Here is a 22,175-nt window from a genome sequence, read left to right on the forward strand (position 1 = left end):
GACATCCCAAAGCAGTATGGTGAGGGGCCCTGGGGCGGAGAGGGGGCCTCTGAAGGGGAACAAGCCCTGGCCAGCTGACTCTTCCCCTTCGGGGGGGAAACAGCAGGAGCCAAGCCCCAGGACACTGGGCCAGTGGCCTGCCTCCCAGGGTGTTCTTGCTGAGTGTGGTGGGTGGGGGCCTCATCTGCATTTGGGACAAAGCCTACCCGGTGCTTGAGTGTTGTTGCCACGGAGACTCAGAAAGGTGTTATTAGCATCTTTTCAACTCGGTGGCCCTGTGTGGTCCGGTCCTGTGCAATCTTAGCAGTATCGCACCATCACCCTGGCAACCCATTAGCCTAGTGTTGTTACCATGGAAACCCCAGCAAGGTCGATCAGCCCAGGAACTTCCCCGAGGAGATGTGCGCTGGGGGATCCGCCCATGGCAGGCCCACTCCTCAGGCCTCCCAGTTGACAGTGACCCACTCCATGGGCACTGAAGGTAGTTTAGGATCTTTTCTGGGGCAAGCTCAGAGTCAGTGTGACAGGAAAGAATTCGGCCCTGCAGAGTGGCAGATCTATATGCTTTGTTACCATGGAAATGGTGCTTTTTAAGGATCTCAAAGCACAATGCAAAACTAACTCTTCCAGGAGATTGAGGCTGGCGGGAAAGGAGGCTGTGAGCCTCATTCACTTGTCCATTCATTCATTCATTCACTATTTATTGACTACCTATTAATACAATGAGTTCTGTGTAGGTCCTGACCTCTAACTATAGGACCATCTGCTCACTCACTCACCCCATTTGAAAGAGGACTAATGAGATGGGGGTAACTATCCTACTTCCTGCTTCAGTCTCCATTTGAGGAGAAGGTATTGGCATGCCAAAGGGAATGGAATCAGAGGGTCTGTGTGTGTCCGGGGGTACAGGGAGAATATATGCTTTCTGTAGTCTCCTGTTTTTAACCTACACCCTGCTCGAGTCTTCAGGAAATCGGGATCTTTGTGTGGACTGGCTCACCAAATGCTTGGCCAGACATGCAAGAAGATTCTAGCAGCCACAGCTGTGTGAAGTCAGAATAGGCTACCTTGAGAGGTAATGAGCTCCCCGTCACTGGAGGTATGCAAGCAGAAGCAAAACAACTGCTCCGTGATGACTGTATATAGACTGTAGAGCACAATGATTAAGAGCACAGGTTCTGGAGGCTGACTGCCAGCCTTCAAATCTTGGCCCAATTGACTAACTATGTGACTTTGGGCAATTTTCTTAAGCTTGTTGAGCTTTGGTTTCCTTGTCTATAAAATGGGAACGATAAGAGCTTCTACCTTGTGGGGTTGTTGGGATTAAATGAGTATAATATATGTAAAGCACTTAGAACAGTACCTAGTATATAATAAGTGTTCAATAAATAGTAGCTTACATTATCTACTGATGGCTCAACTAAGGTCCCTGACAACCCCAGGGTTCCATATGACTGTTGGTTACAAATCTTCCTGAGCACCCTGGGGATAAAAAAGGGATTCTGCCAGGGGTGAGACTGCCTGGCTGGGGAGCTGGCTGAGGGAAGCACTCACCCCTTACATGCTTCTAGCAATGGTTTCTGTCTCAAAGTGCTTTTGGAATCAGTGTCTCAGTTGAGCCTCAAGACAACTCAAGAGGTGCAATGATCCTCCACATGCTATAGATAAGGGAGGCGAAGCTCAGAGGGGGAGAGTGACACAGCTACCAAGTGGCAGAACTGGGATGGAACTTCCCCTCTATCACACCGCCTGGTGGTCCCCAGGGCCGCCATATGGGGAGGATGGCAGTTGGAAGGGACGAGTCATGGGGCGGGAAGAGGAGGAGCCCTGCCCGGCAGTAACCTGTGGAGAGCAGCTCCCCACTGTTTGCCTTTCTCCCAGGAGGAGCTGAGGCCAAAGCCCAGGGAGCAGAAGAGGGTGTTTCCTAGAAATGCCGCGGGTGTGGCTGGTGCGTACTACCCATGGGCAAAGGACAAGGCTAGGCCTGCTCGTGAGTGCTTACTGGAACCTCAACTTGAATCCTCCAGAGCTCCCATCCCTTTGATCTCACTCAGAAAGCTGGGCGTTTGGGCAAAGTCCAAGGGAGTCATTAGACTCTGATCTGACATTTCTGTTCTCAACCTAATGGCACAAGTATTTCACTGATGGCTGATGGCCTGACCAAGGGATTTTGCTTGCTGAGACTAGTAAGGTGGACTAGTGTTTTCATGCCATTTGGAGAGGCGATGAAGAAGAGGACTGTTCAAAAAAAAAAAACTGTGTTAGGCTGGAGAACAAGAGTAATACCCTAACTCATGGTCTCCTGAAGCTCTAGGTTAAATATATATATATATTACCCGGAGTGTAGGAAATGGACAGGGGTGATTGAAAATCTTTAATAACCAGCATAGCATGGGCGCCAACTGATCAGACTGTTCAGAAACACCCAGGAAGTCTGCACTAGCACACACAGGAAAAGAGCAGCCGTGGAGCGGGCCTTGGCAAGCGTCGGGGTGCTCCTTTGGGCCTCTCCCGGGAGCACGTGCAGAAATCAGGTTTGCTGTTGCCTCCAGAGGCTATAGGAGATTCCCCCAGTAGCTGCGGGGGTGTCGGGGAGTACCTGCTAGGAGGGAAAGTGGTAGAACTGAAGGAAATGCTCTTTGGGACAGCCTGAGAGCCAGACAGCCTAGGAAAGTCTTGTAAGGATGCAAACAAGGCCTGGCCTGGACTCAGAGAGCTGGCTGCTGCCCTTTGCAGCCACAAGCTGGAGAAGTTCACCCCGGCACATTGGGTGGCAATCTCTCTTCCTCCCCCAGCCACTTGCCACGCACAGTAGGTAGCATGCACACAGGCTGTAAACACAGTGCACGCCGTGGAGCAAATGCACATACCTGCCCAGTCGGTGTTCACACACAGAGCCCACATGTGCCCATGACCTATAGACACCCTCTCAAGTCGTGGGGCATCCATACTCACACCCACAACATCATTCACAGACTCAGAGTCCTGCAGCACAAGCAACTAAAAGAGTCAGCTTTGACTAACTCCAATCGGTTGCCCCTCCACACACACCTTGGTCTTTGCCCTTCCTCACACCTCGTGGGGAACAGGACAGCAGAGGTGGCCCGTGAGAAGTCCCTGCCATTCCCAGGCTCAGCCAGCAGGGGGCAGCCTCTCACGCCACACTGAATTTCACCGGAAGACTAAGGGGCCTGGAGGAGAAAGGGAGGCGGAGCCCAAGGAAAGTGGAACATCTAAGAAGTTGTAAAGTGTCCAGCCAGCCTGTGAGCTGGCCCAGACGCACCCAGCCACCCGGTCCCGTGGGTGTGGGGCCTCAGCCCCTCCTGCCCAGCTGATGAAATCGATAGAGCTTTGGGCAAGTTACCAGGAGAGGATGTTTTAGTTACCATAGCAGGGCTGGGCTGTCTCTCTGCCCAGCCGAGAGCTCGGAAGGGAATCAGCCAGCACACAGGAGTTGAATGGAATCTCTCATTTTGCGAGTCATAGCCACTCTCAGGCCCCACTTCTTGTCTGTGGAATGGGTTTAAGAATAAATCATGGAGGGCTTCCCTGGTGGCGCAGTGGTTAAGAATCCGCCTGCCAATGCAGGGGACACGGGTTTGAGCCCTGGGCTGGGAAGATCCCACATGCCGTGGAGCAACTAAGCCCGCGCGTCACAACTACTGAGCCTGCGCTCTAGAGACCTCAATCCACAACTTACTGAAGCCCGCGAGCCACAACTACTGAAGCCCACGCGCCTAGAGCCCGTGCTCTGCAACAAGAGAAGACACCGCAGTGAGAAGCCCACGCACAGCAACGAAGACCCAACGCAACCAAAAATAAATAAATAAATAAATTTATATTTTTTTTAAAAAAAGAACATGGGCAGTTCCCTGGTGGTCCAGTGGTTAGAACTCGGTGCTTTCACTGCCGTGGCCTGGGTTCAATCCCTGGTAGGGGAACTGAGATTTGGCCAAAAAAAAAAAAAAAAAAAGGAGATATGTATATCTCCATTAAAAAAAAAAAAGAAGAAGAAGAAATCACACATGCTCACTACTCCCTCCTTGGCCTTTGGACCCAAGCTATGTGCTCCGTCTCCTAAGACTTCCCTTCTCCTGCTTTACCTCTATTCACCCTAACATCTCCCGCCACACACTTCTCCTCAGGGAAGCTTCTCTGATTCTCTTCCCCATCTGGATCCTGCACTCTCCCTGTGATAAACTGCCTAGAGTCCTGTGCTTGTCCCCAGAGCCCTGACCACGGTCCTGGTCAGACCAGCCTTTGTGGCTTTTGAATAACATCGGATCTCCCTCACCAGGTTGTAAGCAATGTGGCACAGAGTGGGCGCTCAAAGGCATTTGTTGAATGTTGAGAAATGAATTTCTATGGCCCTTTGCAGGTGACAAAGCACTTTCACATGCAAACCGGGCACCCTCTGAGGTCGACATTGTTCACACCTGCATCACTTCTTTACTGTACCAAACCTTTTCACTTCAGAAACTTCACTTCAGCCTCACAACCAGCCTGTGAGGAAGCTAAGGATTATTATTTCCATTTTACAAACAATAAAACTGAAGCCCAGAAAGGTGAAGTGTGACCCAGGCTTAGTACTTGGAGGAGCCAGGATTTTTAAGCCTCCAGATCCCTGGCCCGAAGGTGCGATCATTAGATTCCCCCGTCAGTCATCACTTTGAGCATCGTCACTCCCATTGTGGTGAAGGTCATGCTCAGTCTGGCAAGAAGGTGTATGCTTGGCAAGGACGTGGGCTTTGGTGGGGGAACAAGCCTGGGTTCCCATCTAGGCATCACCTGCCTGTGACCTTCAGAGCTGGAGGAGCATCCTGTAAGGCTTCATGGCAGAGGCGGCCTTAGCTGGCACTTGAAAGACTGGGGGAATTAGGGGAGGCAGAGAACCAGGGAAGGGAAGGCTGGGGAGACTAGAGGTGCACTGGGAAATGGGGTTTGGGTGGCTTGGGCTGAGGCTTTCCCAGCCTCTGCTTCCTGAAAGATACATATGATACTCACTCCCTCACACTCCTGCTGGGGCCAGGGCAGCAGCCAGGACCGGTATAGAGGGCACCAGGCAGCAAGGGCTGTCATACCCTCGCCACGCACCCGTCCCTTGAGCCTCCCAGAGGCAAGGTGAGGAGCGAGTCTTCTCTGCTGTCTCTCACATACTGTCCTACACAGAGTAGGTGCTTTTTTTAAAACTCATTGTCCAGGAGAGTGATTCTTTTGAATTGGTCTTTGTGCAGGCAGAACACCCTTTTTTTGTGCTTGGGTTCTGAAAATGTTAGCCTAGGTTGAGGGGTTGTGGAGCTACTTCTGAAACTTGCATTAAGGCATGGGATCTGAAACTTGACAGGCAATGTGGGAGCAGGGATGGGGGTGGAGAGGGCTACGGAGCTGGGCTGGGGGCTAGCCCAGAGTCGCCTTGGGGTGGGGTAGGAGGAAACTGAGATTGAAACTCCTGGGAAAAGCATCTCTGAGGTGATGGAGGTGGAAGGGACCAAGAGGTGAGCCCTCCCTCCTGAGACACCTCCTCCTCCCTCCTCATCCCTGTGTGCTCTCTCCCCTCCCACTTTGTTTATCTTCCTTTATCTTTTCACACCCCTCACACCTGAGGGCTTAGGAGTTCCCAAGGAGGTGAGAGGACTCTAGGCTGTGAGGCAGTTTGGGGGACTAGAGACAGGGGGATGAGACTATGCCAGGGTCACCGGCTCCTTTCCCCACACTTGCTGGGGAGGGGGCCAGAGACACCCCTGCCTAGATGGAAAGAGGGCTTCTTTCCGGCCGCACCGGCCTCCCAGGTCCCACAGACACAAGCATTTTTGCTGCCCTGAGACTGAGGGCACCAGAGTGAAGCCCTTGCCATAGCCGGGAGGGGACGGCAGCCCTTGAGTGACTGCTTGGCACTTCAGTACTGCCTTCACCTTGCTTTAAAGCAATGTCAACTTGGTCCCCTCGGTCCCCTCATTCCATTACATTCCACAGAAGATCCTCAGACGAACTTAGCCTCTCTGTGCCTCAGTTTCCTCAGCTATAAAATGGGGTTGCGATGGGGACTAATTCAGCCAGGACAGGCGATGTGCTCGGAACAGTGCTTGGCACACAGGAAGCACTTGCCCCCTACCTGTCGTGTCGTGTCTGTCAGTATCGTCTAGCTATGTCCCTTTAAGTGGGTCACTTTCCCTTTCTGAGCCCGACTTTCTTCTGTAAAAGGTCTGTAAAAATGAAGGGGCTCAGGAGACTGAATGGCCTCCCAGGAGCCTGCCAGCTCTGCCCTTCTAGGATCCTGTAAGTCTGAGGTAGGGAAAGCAGAGATTGTTGTCCTATGAAAATAGATGAGGGGGGACTGGAACCCCCAAAAGATGAACTGACCTGCCTAGGGTCACACAGCCAGTTACAGGCCAAGCTGGGTTTGGGATCCCGAGTGCTGAGCCACTAGCTTCAGGCCACTGGGCTGTGCAGCCTGCCAATTCTTTCACACCCAGGGAAGGTCAGAAAGCATTTGGTTTGCAAGATGGGGGAAGTATGAAATGGAGGTCCCAGCAGCCTCTGGGGCCAGAAGAAGCTTGGGCAGACCCACGTAACCCAGTGGTGGCCTTCCTCACTGGCCAAGGGTCCAGTTTCCCACCGTTTCTTCTGTTTCTTCTCCCAGAGCACTGATTCCCTCTGGAGAGTGGCCTGAAGCAGCCTCACTGTTTGCTGGAACCCCAGCAAAGCCCTGTGCACAAGCAGCTGCTTCCCACCCACTCCTTCCAGGCGGCCAGGCAGGTGAGGAGGCTGAGACCCAGAAGGGGCCAAGGGGCCCTTCCACGGCCAGCCCTGGGCAGAAGCAGAGTCAGGACTGAACTCAGCTTTCTGGGCACCTGGCCTCGGGTGGAAAGGAACCTGAGGGCCAGGCGGGTCTCCTGGACAAGTGCCTGGCCCCAAAATCCAGGATCAGATGCTGCCCAAGCTAACGCTGCCACGGGGGAGAGTGCTGAGGGCCATGTGTCCCTGGGGAGGCCCTGTGGGTTGTCTAGGAGACTGGAAATTTCCAGTGCCCCAGGCACCCTCGGATTGGGGAAGCAGACTCCTAGCGGGAGCGGGGCAGCTGACCCGAGCTGAGGATGGAGCCGGCTTTGAGGCTTCGCTAGCCAGTTAGCGGCTCTGTGAATCTGAACAAGTGACTTGACCTTCCTGAGCCGGTTGTTCCGTCTATAAACTGGGGACAATGATGACTGCCCTGTCCACCTTTCAGGGTTAGAGTGTGGCTTAGTGGGGATAATATTACCTCCCACTAGGGAGCGCACACCGTGGGCCAGGCACCGTGCCCAACACTTGACCTGCATCATCGCATTTGGTCCTGACCGCAGCGCTCAGAAGCAGCCAGAGTATCCTGCCTGCTGCGGAAATGGGGCTCATGGAGACGCCAGCTTTCAGGTCTCACAGAGAAGTAAACGGTGGTGCTGGGAGTTGAACCCTGATCTGACTCCAGACTTCCCCTTCCACGGAAAGCCCTCTGTTAGTATAATTATTGTCAGATAGCATGGCACAGAAGGCAGCTCATAAGCAGTTTATTAAATTCTCTTAATTCTAGACCTTTCTGCAGAAGGGAAGTCTTCTCCTCGGGCCCCAGGCAAGGGTTCAAGGGCTCAGCTGAAGGGCTTGCAGATGCTTCACATGAGACAGGGTTCTGTGGCCCGCCATCTGTTTTTATAAACACAGCCACAGTGGTGCATTTGCATTTTGTCTAGGGCCACTTTTGCAAGACAATGGCTGACTTGAGTACTTAGGACAGAGACCTCACAGCCTGCAAAGTCGACTTACAGAGAAAGCTTGCTGATCCCTGATTTGAAACATCCAAGGAAATGTCCTAGATGCAGCTCCAGCCTTTGACTGAAGTCCAAGGCCGCAAGCCAGGGGCGTCCCTCTCTGAGCACTGGTCAGTATGTAGGAAAACTGGTTTTTCAAAGGAACCCTGGAGACATCTTCCATTTGGGGGATTCCAGAGAAATGCTGGCTGAGTCAGTAGCCCCTTCTAGGACCAGAAAAGAAGATGGTAAGTCTTCTCTGCCATTCCCTTTGGCAGTCAGCTGGTACAGGCCCACTCTGGTCAGAAATCTGGGGTTGAGAAATTTCAGCTGAATAACCTTCAGGCCTGAAAAATAGAATTCTAGAAGCACCTCAGAATGGCTGCTTGGGTCAGGCGACAGAGGAGCCCAGCCCCAGTTGAGGGTACTGAGTCAGCCAGGACTTGTGGGAGAATCTGAAACGTTAGGCATCTAAGTAGCTATGGCCATTTTATACCACGCCTGGGGTCCTGAAAAGCCTTGTGTGTGGCCTGAGTCTGTTTGCCTCCCTTATCTCTTTCATTTCAGGGGCTGCCTAATTTCTAGGTGGATTTGAAGCGCTGTTGTTTTTCAGGTTCATCTGCCCACCCCACCCCCCAACCCTTCCAGGTCTTGGTCCAGAAGTAATCAGTGAACAAAAAGTAAACTCCTTTTTCTTTTTTCCCTCTGTATTTTCAAAAACAACCCCCTACTCTGATTCTATTGTATTCATTTGGTCAAGATATCTCCAAATGGTGGCAACCCATATGTCCTGCCTTCTTTTGGTTTGATGTCTAATTATCTTTACAGAAAGCCACCAGCTTTCCTTCCCCTCATCCTCTGCCCCAAGGAGGTCAGACTTGCCTCCACCCACTTGCATACAGTGACTACATATGCCTGGAGGACCCTGGTGGCAACTCCCCTTCCTTGTCCCCACGTCCACTGTGCACCATCCTCCTGCCAACTTAACCAAAGGCAACTGGGTCTTCTGGGGCCGGTGTAAGCTGGTGTCTCCGTGAGGCTTTCTTGGATCCCACCGGTCCACACCACGCCATCTATTTCCAGTGCACTTACTGGGATTTAAGTACATTTTGTACTTAAGTCTTCTCTCTAATTAGAGGACCTTCCATAGTACCATAGAAAGAGTTTACATTCTAGAATTCAAAGTCCAGATTTTAGATTCACTTACTGGCAGTGAGCCTTTGGGCAATTTGCTTCAACTCTCTTAGCCTGTTTTCTCATTTGTAAAACGGGGATCTGTGTCGCCCAGTTGTTAGGATAATAAAATGAGTTGGTATTTTTAAAAAAGAGCTCTGTAAACTGTTAAAGGGCTACACACTTACGGATCAGTATTAAGTTGTCCTGCCCTGCCCCCGCCCCCTTCTCCTTGGTTTCTTGTGAAATTAGAGCTTTGGGGGTGATTAGGGCGGTAACAGACCAATCAGCATAAAGCCAGCCCACCCAAAACCTCCTTGCCTAAAACCAGTTCCTCTGACAACCAGTTTGCCTAAAAGTCAAAGTAGTAATTTTGAAAGAAGGCATTTTTGTACCAATTTTCCTAAGAGGCACTTCCAACACAATGTCATATTTTTAAATCACTATGTCACAATCTGCAACATTTTGTCAATGATAAGATTGTTGTGTACGCTTGTGGGTGGCATTTTCTATTTTATCTTTCATTGAGCAGTTTCATGACTTTTTAGCAAGTGTCTGAAGACCCTTTCTTCAAATTGTGTATTTCTAGAACTGAATACTTGTCAAATCTGTAGAATTTCCCACAAGATTTATCGAATGCACCTTTTGGATCACTCCTGTCTCCTTTTTGCTGGGTTTTACTCTGGATCGTGTATACCTGTGTGCACCTAATGAGTTGATTAACCAAATTAGCATGTACCCAATGTTTCTTCCTGTTCTCCAAGATGTTGGCATTTTGACAACAAGCGTGAAGAAGTGAGACAGATGGGGCAGAACTGCATCGAACTCCCTGCATTTTATTTCTCAGGCTATCTCGTGCATCAAGCAACTCTACTTTGTGAAACATAAAATGATACATACAAAGTCATTACGAAATATATTTATTGCAGGAAACAGAACATTTCTCAAGAAAGGCAACTGGCTAAAAAGTCCCGAGAGTGTTCAGAAGTAGATAAAAATAGAAGAAGACACACACCAAGGATATAAAACAATTTTTAGTAGAAATCCCACCTTTAATCAGAATGTTCTTAAATAAAATTTTTTAAAGATCCTTCAAAGGACACTGCAAAAAAAACAAAATTAGGACACTCAGATGCCAAAACACTTAAAAGTGGACTGCATTTTATGTGAACTGGTCATTAAGCATAGAGATTCCTTTTGTGAGTTTGTGGCAAATTAGTTTGAAGCCATTGGACCTGGAACCGATTTAGGAGGCAGGCACTTCCCTCCCTGCACATGAAGTTCATGGGCATGGGGAGGACCATGGATCTCAGCGGAGAGGCGTGCCCCTCCTGAACGTGACCTCCAAGAGTAAGGGCGAATTGTCAGCTTTTAACTCTTTATTATAAAGACATATTTACACTGAACAATCTTTACAAACACAGTGAACACAATTAGGGGAAGGGGACGATTTCTTAATGAAAAGCGCCTTAATAACTTTGTATAAATTAGTATAAGAATCATACACAACCACTTTAAATAAGACAGCCCCTCAGCACCTCCACTGCCCTGTGTCTCCAGACTTTCCCAGCGTCCCTCTCCCGCTCCCCACAGCCCACCCCCGCCCTTCCCCCTGGACTGGGCAACTGATGCGACAGGAGATGCAGAAAGGAAGAGGCGGAAGAAGGCCCAGCCCCAGTGGGGACATCCGTGGCAGAAGAGGCTTTCTGGACACTGGCCAGCCCCCACTCTGGGCTGAGGGGCGTTTGGGGGGCGGCAGGTGCCCAGCCTGGCTCCCCAGGGTGGCCTTAAAGCAGCAGCAGCAGCAGCGTTAGCAGCAGAGGAGGGGAGGGGGAGGGGCGGGTAGGCAAACGTCCGGGTTGTTCTGGGACTCCGGGGGCCCTGACTCCCCCTGCCCCACACGTACATAGGTGGCCATCAGGCTCCTGTCTTCCCTTTTCTCCCTCCCACGAGGCCTTTGAGAAGAAAGCCTGCTGAGATCTACACTTCCTCCCATCTTTCCTTCCTTCCTTCCCCCCTCCCTTCCTTCCTTCTTTGTTTCCTTCTTCTTCTCCCCACTCCCTGCCTCCTCAGGGAAAGGCCACTGGGAGAAGAAGGTCCAGTCAACGTGAAGGGAAAGCCATTGAGTCCAATTGGTTAAGGCCACCTCCTGATTCCTGGTAGTCTCGGTGCCTGAGCTGCCCCTGTGAAAATACCCAGGGTCTGGGAGTGCTGCAAGGAATGGGGGCAGCTGGCCAGTCAGGGAACTTTCCAGGCAGGGCTGGGGAATGGACCAGAAGGGGCAGGCCGGGGAGGAGGGAACAGCTCTGTCCCACCGTGGGGCAGTTCACAGCCGGCCCCCTCTCCCTTCCTGGCCACCCCCAGCCCCAACCCCGGGAAAAGGCACTTAATGGGTTTGGAAGACATCATCAAGAAGGAAGAGGGCATCATCATGTGGGATTTCGGAGACCTGGGCCCTCATTCTGGCTCTGCAGTGACACTGAGCAGGTCACCATCCCTCTCCGAGCCTCTGTTTTTGCAGGAGTTTGCATAAGGAGGTGGAGCTAAGTGAACTCCAAGGTTCCTTTTGGCTCTGATCGTCTGTGATTCTTGGCAAAACCAATCATCCTGCTTGGCTTTTGCTCCTGGGAGGGTACAGAGCCACCTGAGGCGCATACCCTCCCCTCCTGAGCTGGAGCTTGAACTAGCTGGAGGGGGGCGGGGGGCGGGAGTGAGTGGGAGGGAATTTAGGCGGCACAGTGAGGCGAGAGAAGTGACAAAGTACTTCATGGCCCCTCTCCTTCACCTCTTCCTTAACCGGGCCAAACATGGGGATGAGGAAGAGCCCACAGTAGCTATTCCTCCTCTTCTCCAATGCTTCACTCCCCCTTCGCCAGATCGCCAAGCGCCCGTTCCCATGCCCCCAAGGCACCCTGTCTGCATCCCAACGACCCGGTCCCTCTCCCTAGAGTCTCTCATGGCTCCGCTCTCTGTGCCCCTCTGGAGGCCGGGGTGGCGGGGGGAGTGCTGATGCGAAAACGTGGAATCTGCTGGAGCCCATTAAAGAAGGGCGGGTTCCACCCAGCCCCCAGGGCACACCTGAGGCAGGAAGGGCCAGAGAAGGGTTAGATGTTAGGGTATTAGACAGAAGAGGTAGAGACTAGAGCAGGGGGAGGGCTGGGGAGAGGAAGGACGGCCTTCCAGTGCAGGGTCGCCCAAGTCAGGAAGGGGGACTGAACGGATCCTTGCTAGGGGCAGGAGCACGCCAGTCCATTCGGGGAGGCTGGTGGGGGAGAAGAGCCGGACCGTCAGCAGCGAGAACAGGGGCCGGATGAGGCGAACGGATGTGAGGGCTCCAGAGAAGCAGGCCGATCTACGGAGGAGTAGAGAGAATCACAGGGGGCGGACACGTGGTGGCCCCTTCAGTCCTAAAGAGGAAAAATGACCAGAGAGGGGTCATTGACGTGTCCTAGGTCAAAGGAACCGCCTGGGACAGGAGAGGAGACGGCCTTCACCCGCCCTCCCCACAAGCCTGAACCTAAAGCCCCAGGCCTCAGCGGCAGGCTCAGGCCCTGCTCTCTCCTTCCCACATCTCCGGGCGGCTCTCTTCCTGTTCCCTGCTAGCGGCTACCCCCAAGGCTCCCTGCCTTCCTCCCCGCCTCCGGTGAGGATGCACACCGCACACCTGCACATATACCCTGGGGCACCTCTCCCCAGCTCATCACGGCCCCCCAGGACTTCCAGAACACTCCAGCTGGGCCAGCCAGCCCAACCCCAGGCAGCAGAGCGGAGGGGAGCCAGCACCTAGCTCCTGGGGAGTGTCAAGCCCCTCTCCGGCCTTGGTCTCCTGTCTAAACTGAAGGTGCTCTGTAAGCCCTGGTGTTATGCGTGGGGCCAGCGGTAAGCAGCAGGGCCACCCAGCTTCCAGGCTGTTCCTCCCCTGCCCTTTCTGTGCCGCCCACTGACCAGAGGCTCAAGTACCTGCTTCAGAAAGGCATGGGGCCCTTATGGGAGAGGCGCGGCCGCTGGCGGCGGAACTTCCTCCGACCTCCCTGCCAGGGCCCTGCGCCGCTCCTCGGCCCTCTGGGCTGCAGCAGGTGGCGGATGGTGCCTTCCTCCGTCCCCTTCCCGTCAGAAGTCTGCAGCAGGGGCCCTGCAGGAAGGAGAAAGCCTGTCATCCCAAAGGCTGATGCAGATGGGCCAGGGCTCCAGAGGAGCGGCAGTCTCTCCATGAGGTGGCGCTCTCAGAGCTTTTGTTTTTCCTCTTCCAATCAGTGAACCGATGAACCATTTGCAACGTTTACACTGTCCTGGGGCAAACAGAGCCCACTACTCACATTTGCAAATTATACCCCTGACTTGATGTCCTTTTGACAGTCCTATCATGTTTCTGATGGGCACAAACATGTTCTGTGCTCAGAACACCATCGGGGCGGGGGGTGCAGCTTGGGGTATCATGCCTGTACTCAGGCTGGGGCACAGCAGACAATAACTTCCCACTGCACCCTTGTGAATGATACACTTAAAACATTTCAAACACACAATATTTCAGTGAAACCAACTCCCCCCATCACGTGCCTATCACCCAGATTCAACAGTTATCCAGATGGAGTTACATATGCTTTGCTTCTCCTGTTTCTTTCTTTGCAGAGATAATTTTAAAGCAAATCTGGAACATGATGTCATTGTACATCCTTTGATACGCAGGTGACCCACTTTTGAGTACTAGAGCTCTCATACCTCACCCCTGGGCATCTCATCAGTGTTTGGCCATCTTGGGGCTCACTTGCTCCTGTGGCCTCCCTGTGGGTGTGGCTGGGGGATTGTTTGCAGGGGGTGGGGGGGAATCTCTGACTCTGTGTGCCTTATGCTGGGTTCTAGTCAGCCTGTGACCAGATTCAGACGCCAATAAATATTGCACAAATGAATGAGTAAACAAATGAGTGAACGTCACCTGAAGCAGCAAGTGCATCGGGAGGGGGGTGGGCTGCTAGTATTGCCCCCTCATTGCCCTACCTCCTTTCAGCCCTAGATCATACCCCCATCCTGTGCCTGATGCAAATTCCTTCCATTCCAATCCCAGCTGGCTCCTTTTCTGCTCTAGGGGGCTCTTCTCTACATCTGTCCACATCTGGCTTAGAGTAGAAGGCTCCTGATGCCAGACCAAGCCCTGCCAATAGAATCCAAGTGGTGCTGGGTGTTCCTGGGTGCGATGAGGGAAAGACTCACGATGAGGCCCCAGGGGTACAGCAGGCATGAGAAGAGAGGCACGGTGCCCAGAGGGGGAGGGTATCATCTCCAAATGCTCAGACCCAGGCCTGTGAGTGGTGGTGGCACTCAGGGAGGGAGGGCTGTTGGGGGGAGGGGTGCCTAAGAGACAGGGGAGGCCCAGAGCCAGGATGAGGAACACGGCTGGTGGGCTCAGACTCTGGCCAGCGAGACGTCTAGACTCTAGGGCTGCAGAGAAGAGCTACCTAAGCTGACCGAGCTCTCAGCCACCTCTCATGGAGGCTGCAGTCCAGCCAGGGCAGGCGAGCTGGCACTCCACAGACAAGCCAGCCGCCAGAGGCAAGCAGAGCAGGGAGATGCGATGGTGCTGGGCAAGAGGCAGACCGGCAGAGTGCTTGTGCAATGCCCAGGATGGGGCTGGTCTGCAGAAGTACAGCTTCTGAGGCCAGTGATCATGAATCCCAGTCTCCCTCTCCCCACACCATCGGGTTCGCCTCCAGCTATATCCCTGTCTCTCGAAACCTGTTTCCATCCATCCAGGAGTCTCCACCACTAGCTCACAGTTTCCATATAACCACCCATTGGCCGCTCGCCCCCCAGCCATACCCCTGGCGGCTCTTCCTTTCCTTCCCCCCTGCCTCCAGCATCCCCACGCTCTGGTTCCTTCCTTGGCTGTTCGGCTCTTGTGATTCCTCCTCCACTTGCACACAATTTCCAGGCATTTATGCTCCTTTTGGGCCAAACGCAGGCAAGGACTGTCCTTAGGGCCCTCCCTGCCCAGGCCCCTGGCGCCTGCTGCTCTCCACGCTCTCTCGCCCAGACACGCATGCACACACTCTCTAGCCCTCCACCCTCCCTCCCAGAGAGACCGTCACAAGCCCATTAGGACCTCTCCGTTTACCAGCGACCCTTCATGCTTCCGGTCGGGGGTGGGTTACTGTGTCAGCTCCTCCCCTAAACCCATCACCTAATGTAAATTAAAACACAAGTTGTGTTTGCACTTTGGGGCAGTAGGTATGGACAGGGGCAAGGAGGCTGCTTTCGCCTGTCATAGGGCTACCCTCTGAGTGCCATCTGCAAAGGGGCTGGGCCGGGCAGGGAGAGGAGGGAAGCCCCTTCACTAAGCTCCCCACTCCAGCTGCTTCAGCTTCTGCCTTGTGTTTTGGAGTCCCCTCAAGGCTGTTCTGCCCTCTGCAAGAGGACAGGAATGATACTGATGAGAAGCTGGTACCAGAGAAACTCTCAGGGCGAAAAGGACTGTGCTGAGGGTGTGGCCAGGCAACAGGAAGGACCCTAAGGGCCTTGAAGGTGTCAGTGAGGTCTTGGTTCTTGTGTTGCAGGGATGGCCAATGGCATAGGCTATGGCCCTAGGGGTACAGCAGGCATGAGAAGAGAGGCACGGTGCCCAGATGAGGAGGGTATCATCTCCAAATGCTGAGACCCAGGCCTGTGAGTGGTGGTGGCAGTCAGGGAGGGAGGGCTGTTGGGGGGAGGGGTCCCTAAGAGACAGGGGAGGCCCAGAGCCAGGATGAGGAACACGGCTGGTGGGCTCAGACTCTGGCCAGCGAGATGTCTAGACTCTAGGGCTGCAGAGAAGAGCTACCTAAGCTGACCGAGCTCTCAGCCAGGCCCTGGAGAGCAGTCACCCAGAAGCCCCTGGCACCTGGCATCCCACTGGATGGGGGGCTCCCTGTCCTCCTTGTAGCCGGAAGTCTGCAGTTCCTCCCCCACCCTGATTCCATCATCCACCTGTTTCCTACTTTTGATTCTGAGTCTGGTTCACCCTAAGATAAGCTGACACCTGAAACCCTGGCTTTGTCCTGTCCAAAGGGACAAATCAGAGGCTTTTGATTCTCATCACTGCAGAGGTCCCGGCTATACAAAAGAATTCCCCTGTAGAAACGGGCCATCCCCAGTGTACTTCAATATTTTCCTCTAACGCATCTGCTACTTACAGGAAGGCTGGGGCAATCCCGCAAAGAATCGCGAGCCTAGAGGGACCGAAGCGCCATCAGCAGTGAAGCTACAGCATCTCCACCGTGAAGTGCAGTCGGGGGTGAACAGGGCTTGCTTTTCACACAATCTGAACTGCAGCCCTGCCAGTTCACAAAGAGGCGTGTGCCGCTTCTCAGGAACACGCCATCCTCACTCGGAATGAAACATCTTTTTTTTTTTTTTCCTCTCGCCGTCCAGCCTGTCTTGTGATTGCTTTAAAAGCCCACACAAGTGCCCTGGTGGCACTGGCTGTGTCCCCTCCACTGCTCTGGGGTCCTGCATGTGTCTCCAGGATGAAGCGCCCCTCCTTTGTCTGCCCAGCCCAGTGCACGCCAGCTGTGCTGCCGTGGACACATCACGCCCTGGCAGCCTGGTCGTCTGCTTCACCTGCATCAGTCCTTTGCCGCTGAGAGGCCTGACTCGGGTTACCTGGGTGCTTAGCTCTGACGCATTGGGGATGGAGTGGAGATGCCCCCTCCCTGAGTGGGAGGGGTCCAGGAGGCTGTCCTCACGCTGTCACTGTGGCTGCAGGCCTCAGCTGGGGCCGGGGAAGGGCAGGAGGGGGACAAGGAAAGACAGAGAGGTGCTCAGACAAAGACCAAGGGCTACTTGGCCCTGGCCCAGCAGCCCTCAGACTCAGAAGAGCAAAGTGTATCCCAGGTCAGGAGGCAGTGGAAGAGTCTGTGTGCGGTGGCGGGAGTGCATTCCAAGTCAGGACACGGTGTGTCGTGAAGGAAGCATGGATTCCAGGCCTGGAGCTGACTGGGGACTCTGGCTGGGGAGAGCATGCAAGTCTGGGCCAAGGGCAAGGTGGTTCAGAAAAGGCCCCTTTTTCTGACCCAGGACAGGAGGCAGGAGGAGCAGGACATGGGTCCCCAGACCCTGGGCTGGTGGCCGCCTGCACAGAGGTGGCCCCCTTGGCCCCAGGAGAGGATGGGGGTGGGGTGGGGGGACGTGGCAGGGGGAGGTGGAGAAGCAGGGGGAGCTTTGGAAGTTTCCAGTGCTAGGCTTAAGCAAAATGTGAGGGCAACGAGTTTACCCAAATCAGGCTGTGGAGATAGGTGACCTAATGCAAAAGGATTAATTGAAGCAGGACGTGGTAGGGTCTGAGCCAGATGCAGCGTTCCCTCCCCTTGAAACCGGCTCTCCCTTTACCGGTAGTGCCCCAACAGCTGGACCCTGAAAGGGTCCGAGTGCTGGTCAGCTAGCCAAGGGTCTCCCCGTAGGCTCTGGGGGAGCCCCAAGTGTACAGATCGGGTAGGCCCAGCTTCCTCTGGGATGCCCTCTCTGCACCACTGTTTGCCAGTGGTGGTGTCCCGTGGGTGTCTGATCTCGCCAGCTGCCCTGGACGGCAGGCTCCAGGGGGGCAGCCCCGTGCGGTGTCCTTCATTCATATCTTTTGCTCTCTTTCTGCCATTGCCTGCCTGACAGGAGTTCCTGAGGAAAAAGCCTGCTCCCTTCTTACCAGTGAGGTGGCTGAGCCAGGGCTCGGGCCCTGAAGAGAGAGATCACTGGACAGCTAGCTAAAGGCAGGTAGTGCCAGATCCAGCCAATGCGCCCTCCCGAGAAGCCGGGCAGGGCTCCCCGGGCCAGGGCAGTGCCAAAGGCAAGAGCAGAGAAAGGAGGTGACCTACAAAGAGAGAGGTGGAAGCCCTGCCAGGCCCCTCAGAGGCTCCCGGGCTGCATCCTGTTCTGGAGGATCTGGAACAAAGTAGGGCCTTGGGCCCTTCCTCTAGGAAACTTGCTGCCCTGCTCTCTCCTTCCCCCTGCTCCCACCTCCTCGTAACTCCAAGCCTGGCACTGGCATTAGTCCACCTGGTCTTGGCCTTCCTATTCTGTGTTGCCTGGCAGGCAGCAGTGACAGCCAGATCACAGGACTGTGGCAGCTGGAGGTGGGAGCTGGCAGCCCCAGGAGACACTGACGCACAGAGGACAGGCAGCCCGGACTGGGACTGCTGGGATGTGGGTGGGGACCAGGCTTGGGGAGGGCAAGGGGGCACCAGTCAGTGCCAAGTATGCCAGGTGGGGGTGTGGTGCAGGTGGGGGCCAGCTGCATGGAGGTATCGGGTCAGGCGCTGTTTCCTGGTTTGGTGCCTGGAGACAGGGGGACTGAGGTGAAGCATGAGCATGCCTGGGGCAGAGGGGGGACCGGAGCCAGGATCTCGAGGAACCAAGTCCCTGGGGTGGGACGCAGGCCGAGCCTTCTGCGTGGGAGCAGGAGAGCAGACCAGACAGGACTTGGGGGCGAGGGAGGAGGCCAGCGTGACCCAGCCCTGCCCGGCCCGGCCCGGCCCGGGGGAGGCTGCCTCTGCTCACTTGCAGGCTGAAAGGAACCACAGCTGGGCTCCACGCCGCCTCCCCTGCCGCGCGCTCCTGCCTATGCAACAAGTGTCACGTCTGCATCTTGGCACATCATCGTCCCCCAGTGGCCCGCGTCCCCGGACCGGCCGGCGGCCCCTAACTTTCCACGCAGGAGCCCAACCCACCGGCCTCAGGTCAGTTCCCTCCAAGGATCCACGAGGGGAGCAGGACGTGCCCCCCCCCGTACCCTCCACCACGTGGGGAGCGGGGCGCGGGACACGGGGCGCACGCCTGCGGCCCTGAGCTCCTCGGACTGCGAGGGGCGGCCGGGAGGGGCCAGGCGCCGGAGGGTGATGCCCCAGGCCGAGCCGAGCCGAGCCCCCCGGAGGGATCGGTGCCCGCGGCCGGCGGGTCCCTGGCCCCGGGCGCCCTGTCCGTCGGCGGCCCGGCGCGTGGCGGCTCCTGCACGGCTCGCGCCCGGCTCCCGGGAGACGGAGAGAGCGCGATCTTCGGGGCGGAGGGCGGGGAGCGCGCGGGCTGCAGCCCTGGAGAGCGGCGAGGGGGCCGCGGGCGAGCGGGAGGGCGCGCACTCACCTCCACACACCGCGCTCAGGGAGAGCCAGAGCAGCAGGAGCGCCTGCACGCAGAGCCGCAGATTCATGCTGCTCCTCTGGCCGCCGCCGCCGCCGCGCGGCCCTGGCCAGGGGGCGGGGGTGTGGGCGGAGAGGCCGGAGGCCGAGGGAGGCGCGAGTCGCGGCTCGTGCGTGCGGGCGCGGAGCTCGCGTGGCTCCCGGGCCGCGAGACGGTACGCCCCGAGCCGCGCCGCGGGCTGGCCGGCCGCCGCCTCCTCTCTCCCGCAGCCTCCTCTCTCCCGCCGCGGGGCAGCGCCGCCCAGCTGGCCTCGGCGGCTCCGGGGGCGGCGGCGAGCTCGTTCCAAGTGGCTGGCGGCTCGGCTGCGGCTCCAACGGCCCGTGGCTCAGGCTGCCAGCGGGAATGCGCCCCGCTCACTCCAGGGGCTGCATTTTGTAGCCTGTGGCTTGGCCGCGAGCCCACTTGGTCATGTGGTCATCGGGAGGGCTGGAGGGGGGGCCGGGAAGAGGGAGAGGGAGCAAGCCTCCCGCACCGCCCCCCTCCCGGCGCGCACTGGGCAGCCGCAGCCAGGGCGCGAGAGGGAACCTCGAGGTGGTCCCACAACAAAGGCTGCGAGGCCACTCTGACAGCCCACAAGCGCTCCCCGGACAATGCCCGCCTGGCCGGGGGCCAGAGGGTTTCGGAGACCTGAAGGATTTCAAACACAGGAAACATTTGGGGCGGTGGAGGGGCACACTTAACCCTTTGTCGCCACGCTTCCTTAACAGCTGTCAAGAAACCTGGGCGCTGCCCCCACTCACCCCCGTTACCTCTGACCCGGTCCTTCCCCACCGCCACTCCGCAGCCGCAGCCGCAGGGACTTGGCCGAGACCCTCACACACTGGCCCTCCTCTCTCCTCTGCATCTTCAGCTGGGTTTGAACTGTGCCCAGCGCCCCCATTTCTCCTACCATCCCCCAGGAGGCACCCTCTACCTGGAATGCCCCCACCCCACCCCATCCTTCCACAGAGTTCTTCATTCTTACAGCAGCACGTCCAACCCCATCTCATCCAGAAGACTTGCCAGGATAACGATAATCCAGGAGAGGCCGCTCCTGGGTTCCTCCTTGCTGTCGGGACATGCAACAGCTCCTACGGCATCCCCTCTCTTGTTCCCCATCATCACGACAAGGGACCATTTACCCAACTCCAAACAGTCTAGGCTGGATTCATTTTGCATGTACTTGGGATTCCCCTCTGAAAGTGGGTCCCGAAGTTGTTTGCCTCCCCAGACTAGGCTGTCAGCTCCTACAGCCTGGGAGCTCCCAAGAGAAGGAGCTGCCTCTTTCACCGCATGGAGAACCCCCTGAGATAGGACCTTGTCTTCTCATTCTTCTGCCTCTCTCCAAAGTCCCCAATATCGGGCTCTGCACATAGGTGGCACTCAACACATGTTAAAAGACCGAATCGAAAGGTGTTTCCACATTGCAGCCAGCCAGGCAGTTTGCTTGAAGTGCGAGTCCAGATTTACACAAAAAATACATTGGACGGTGTGTGTGTACCATAAAAGATGTGAGAGACCACAGTAGACTTAACATGTTTTTGAAATGTTACAACAATCCAGCATATGCACAATTTTTTATCAGTCTCCATAGCGGGGGTCTCTGCTTTGTTCACAACTGTATCCCCACAACTAGACCAATGTCTGGGGCATGGTTGGCACTCCCGACATAGTTGTGAATATATAAATGAACTTTTCAAAACCATTCCTATTGCCTAAATCAAGGTAGTGGGAAGGGGATAAATAGGGTTCTTGTTCATAGCCTATGTCCGCATTAGCCCCAGTCCAGTAGGAAAAAGGCAGCGACATGGAAGGCAGAGCACCTCCCTTCATCCGTGAGGCCCAGGCGGTGAGCAGTGGGCATTAGTAGCGTGAGGTCATTCCCCCTCTGCTGCCCCCTGGAAAGAGTCTTCCACTCGGGAGGAGAAACACCGGACCTCTAGTCTCCACCCTCACCTGCCTCAGGGCCTTGCTGTTGTCACCTAAATTTGCTGTATCTCCTGGGGATGATGATCTCTGAGCTACCCCCTTCAGGGTTGTTATGGGATTGAATGGGATAATGTATCTGAAGGCACTGTGTAAATAAGGTATCAACCCTTGCGGGATGGTTTTTAGGAACCATGATCCTCCACCCCCTGACTGAACAAGCCCATACATTTGCAAATGAGTGCCCCCATAAGTAGGTTCCTAGAAGCGTTCATATTTAATCGCTCCTTTACCAGGGTGTGCATGGGCTATTTGCTAAGTGGTTTAAGGGCTGCCCTTTCCAATACGACTGATACTAACAACATTTAAAATAAAATGAAAACTTCATTTCCTCCGCTGCACTGGCCACATTTCAATTGCTCAGTAGCCACCTGCAGCTAGGGGCCACTGAATTGGACAGCACAGAATAGAACCTTTCGATTATTGCACGAAGTTCTATTGGACAGTGCTGGGGGAGAGCACCCTGGTCATTCTTTTTTCTGTAATTCTTTTTCCCACCTTACTTAGTTTTCAAAATGTGCAAGGGAACAACATACAAAGGCAAACCCAATACAAATTTAAGGCAAGCAACTCTTAGTAAACAGAAGGCATGTATTTAAAACAAGATTTAAAGAGCTGACCACGTGGGAGAATTATGTTTTAATCTAATCCTTCTCTCCATTTAACCAAACTGCATCCATTTTTCCAGTCCTAGATCCAAGATCTCATCTTTCTCCTTTCTCAGGCTGCTCTTGCCCGTGGTGACTTTGTCTTCCTCATAACAGCTATGGCTGTAACTTTCATTGGCAGTGATTCTGGCCTGCACTTTTGTATCTGCACGCCATGTTCTGTGGGCCCGTAGAGAGGGTCCACCACCAGGGTACCCATTCCGGAACCAAGGCCTGTGAGGCAAGGGATGCAACTCTGATTGGTCACTCTGAAATCCCTGTGGGCTCCCGTGTATCTCAATAGCATATTCAAATGACCGGTTTTTATACTTGTCTCCACCCGCTAGACTTGAAGGTCACAGGAATGATAGCAACTCGCACAGTGCCTGGCACAAAGTTGGCACTTGGAGACTGCCTGTTGAAGAGATAAGTAACTGTTGGTAGAACTGTGTGCTGT

General features: G+C 54.9%; 1 protein-coding gene across 1 annotated transcript; it reads right to left on the minus strand.

Annotated features, from left to right (window-relative positions):
- Window positions 1-9,967: 9,967 nt before the first annotated feature.
- On the minus strand, window positions 9,968-19,431 carry APLN (apelin). The gene is made up of 3 exons (XM_057537539.1): window positions 19,050-19,431; window positions 12,912-13,083; window positions 9,968-12,358 (listed from the first exon to the last, which is right to left on the minus strand). The coding sequence occupies exons 1-2, from the start codon at window positions 19,114-19,116 to the stop codon at window positions 12,917-12,919; spliced, it is 234 nt and encodes a 77-aa protein (XP_057393522.1). The 5' UTR covers window positions 19,117-19,431; the 3' UTR covers window positions 9,968-12,358; window positions 12,912-12,916.
- Between the last annotated feature and the right edge of the window lie 2,744 nt (window positions 19,432-22,175).

The sequence above is a fragment of the Balaenoptera acutorostrata genome, chromosome X (genome assembly GCF_949987535.1).
Source record: "Balaenoptera acutorostrata chromosome X, mBalAcu1.1, whole genome shotgun sequence".
Classification (NCBI taxonomy): domain Eukaryota; kingdom Metazoa; phylum Chordata; class Mammalia; order Artiodactyla; family Balaenopteridae; genus Balaenoptera; species Balaenoptera acutorostrata.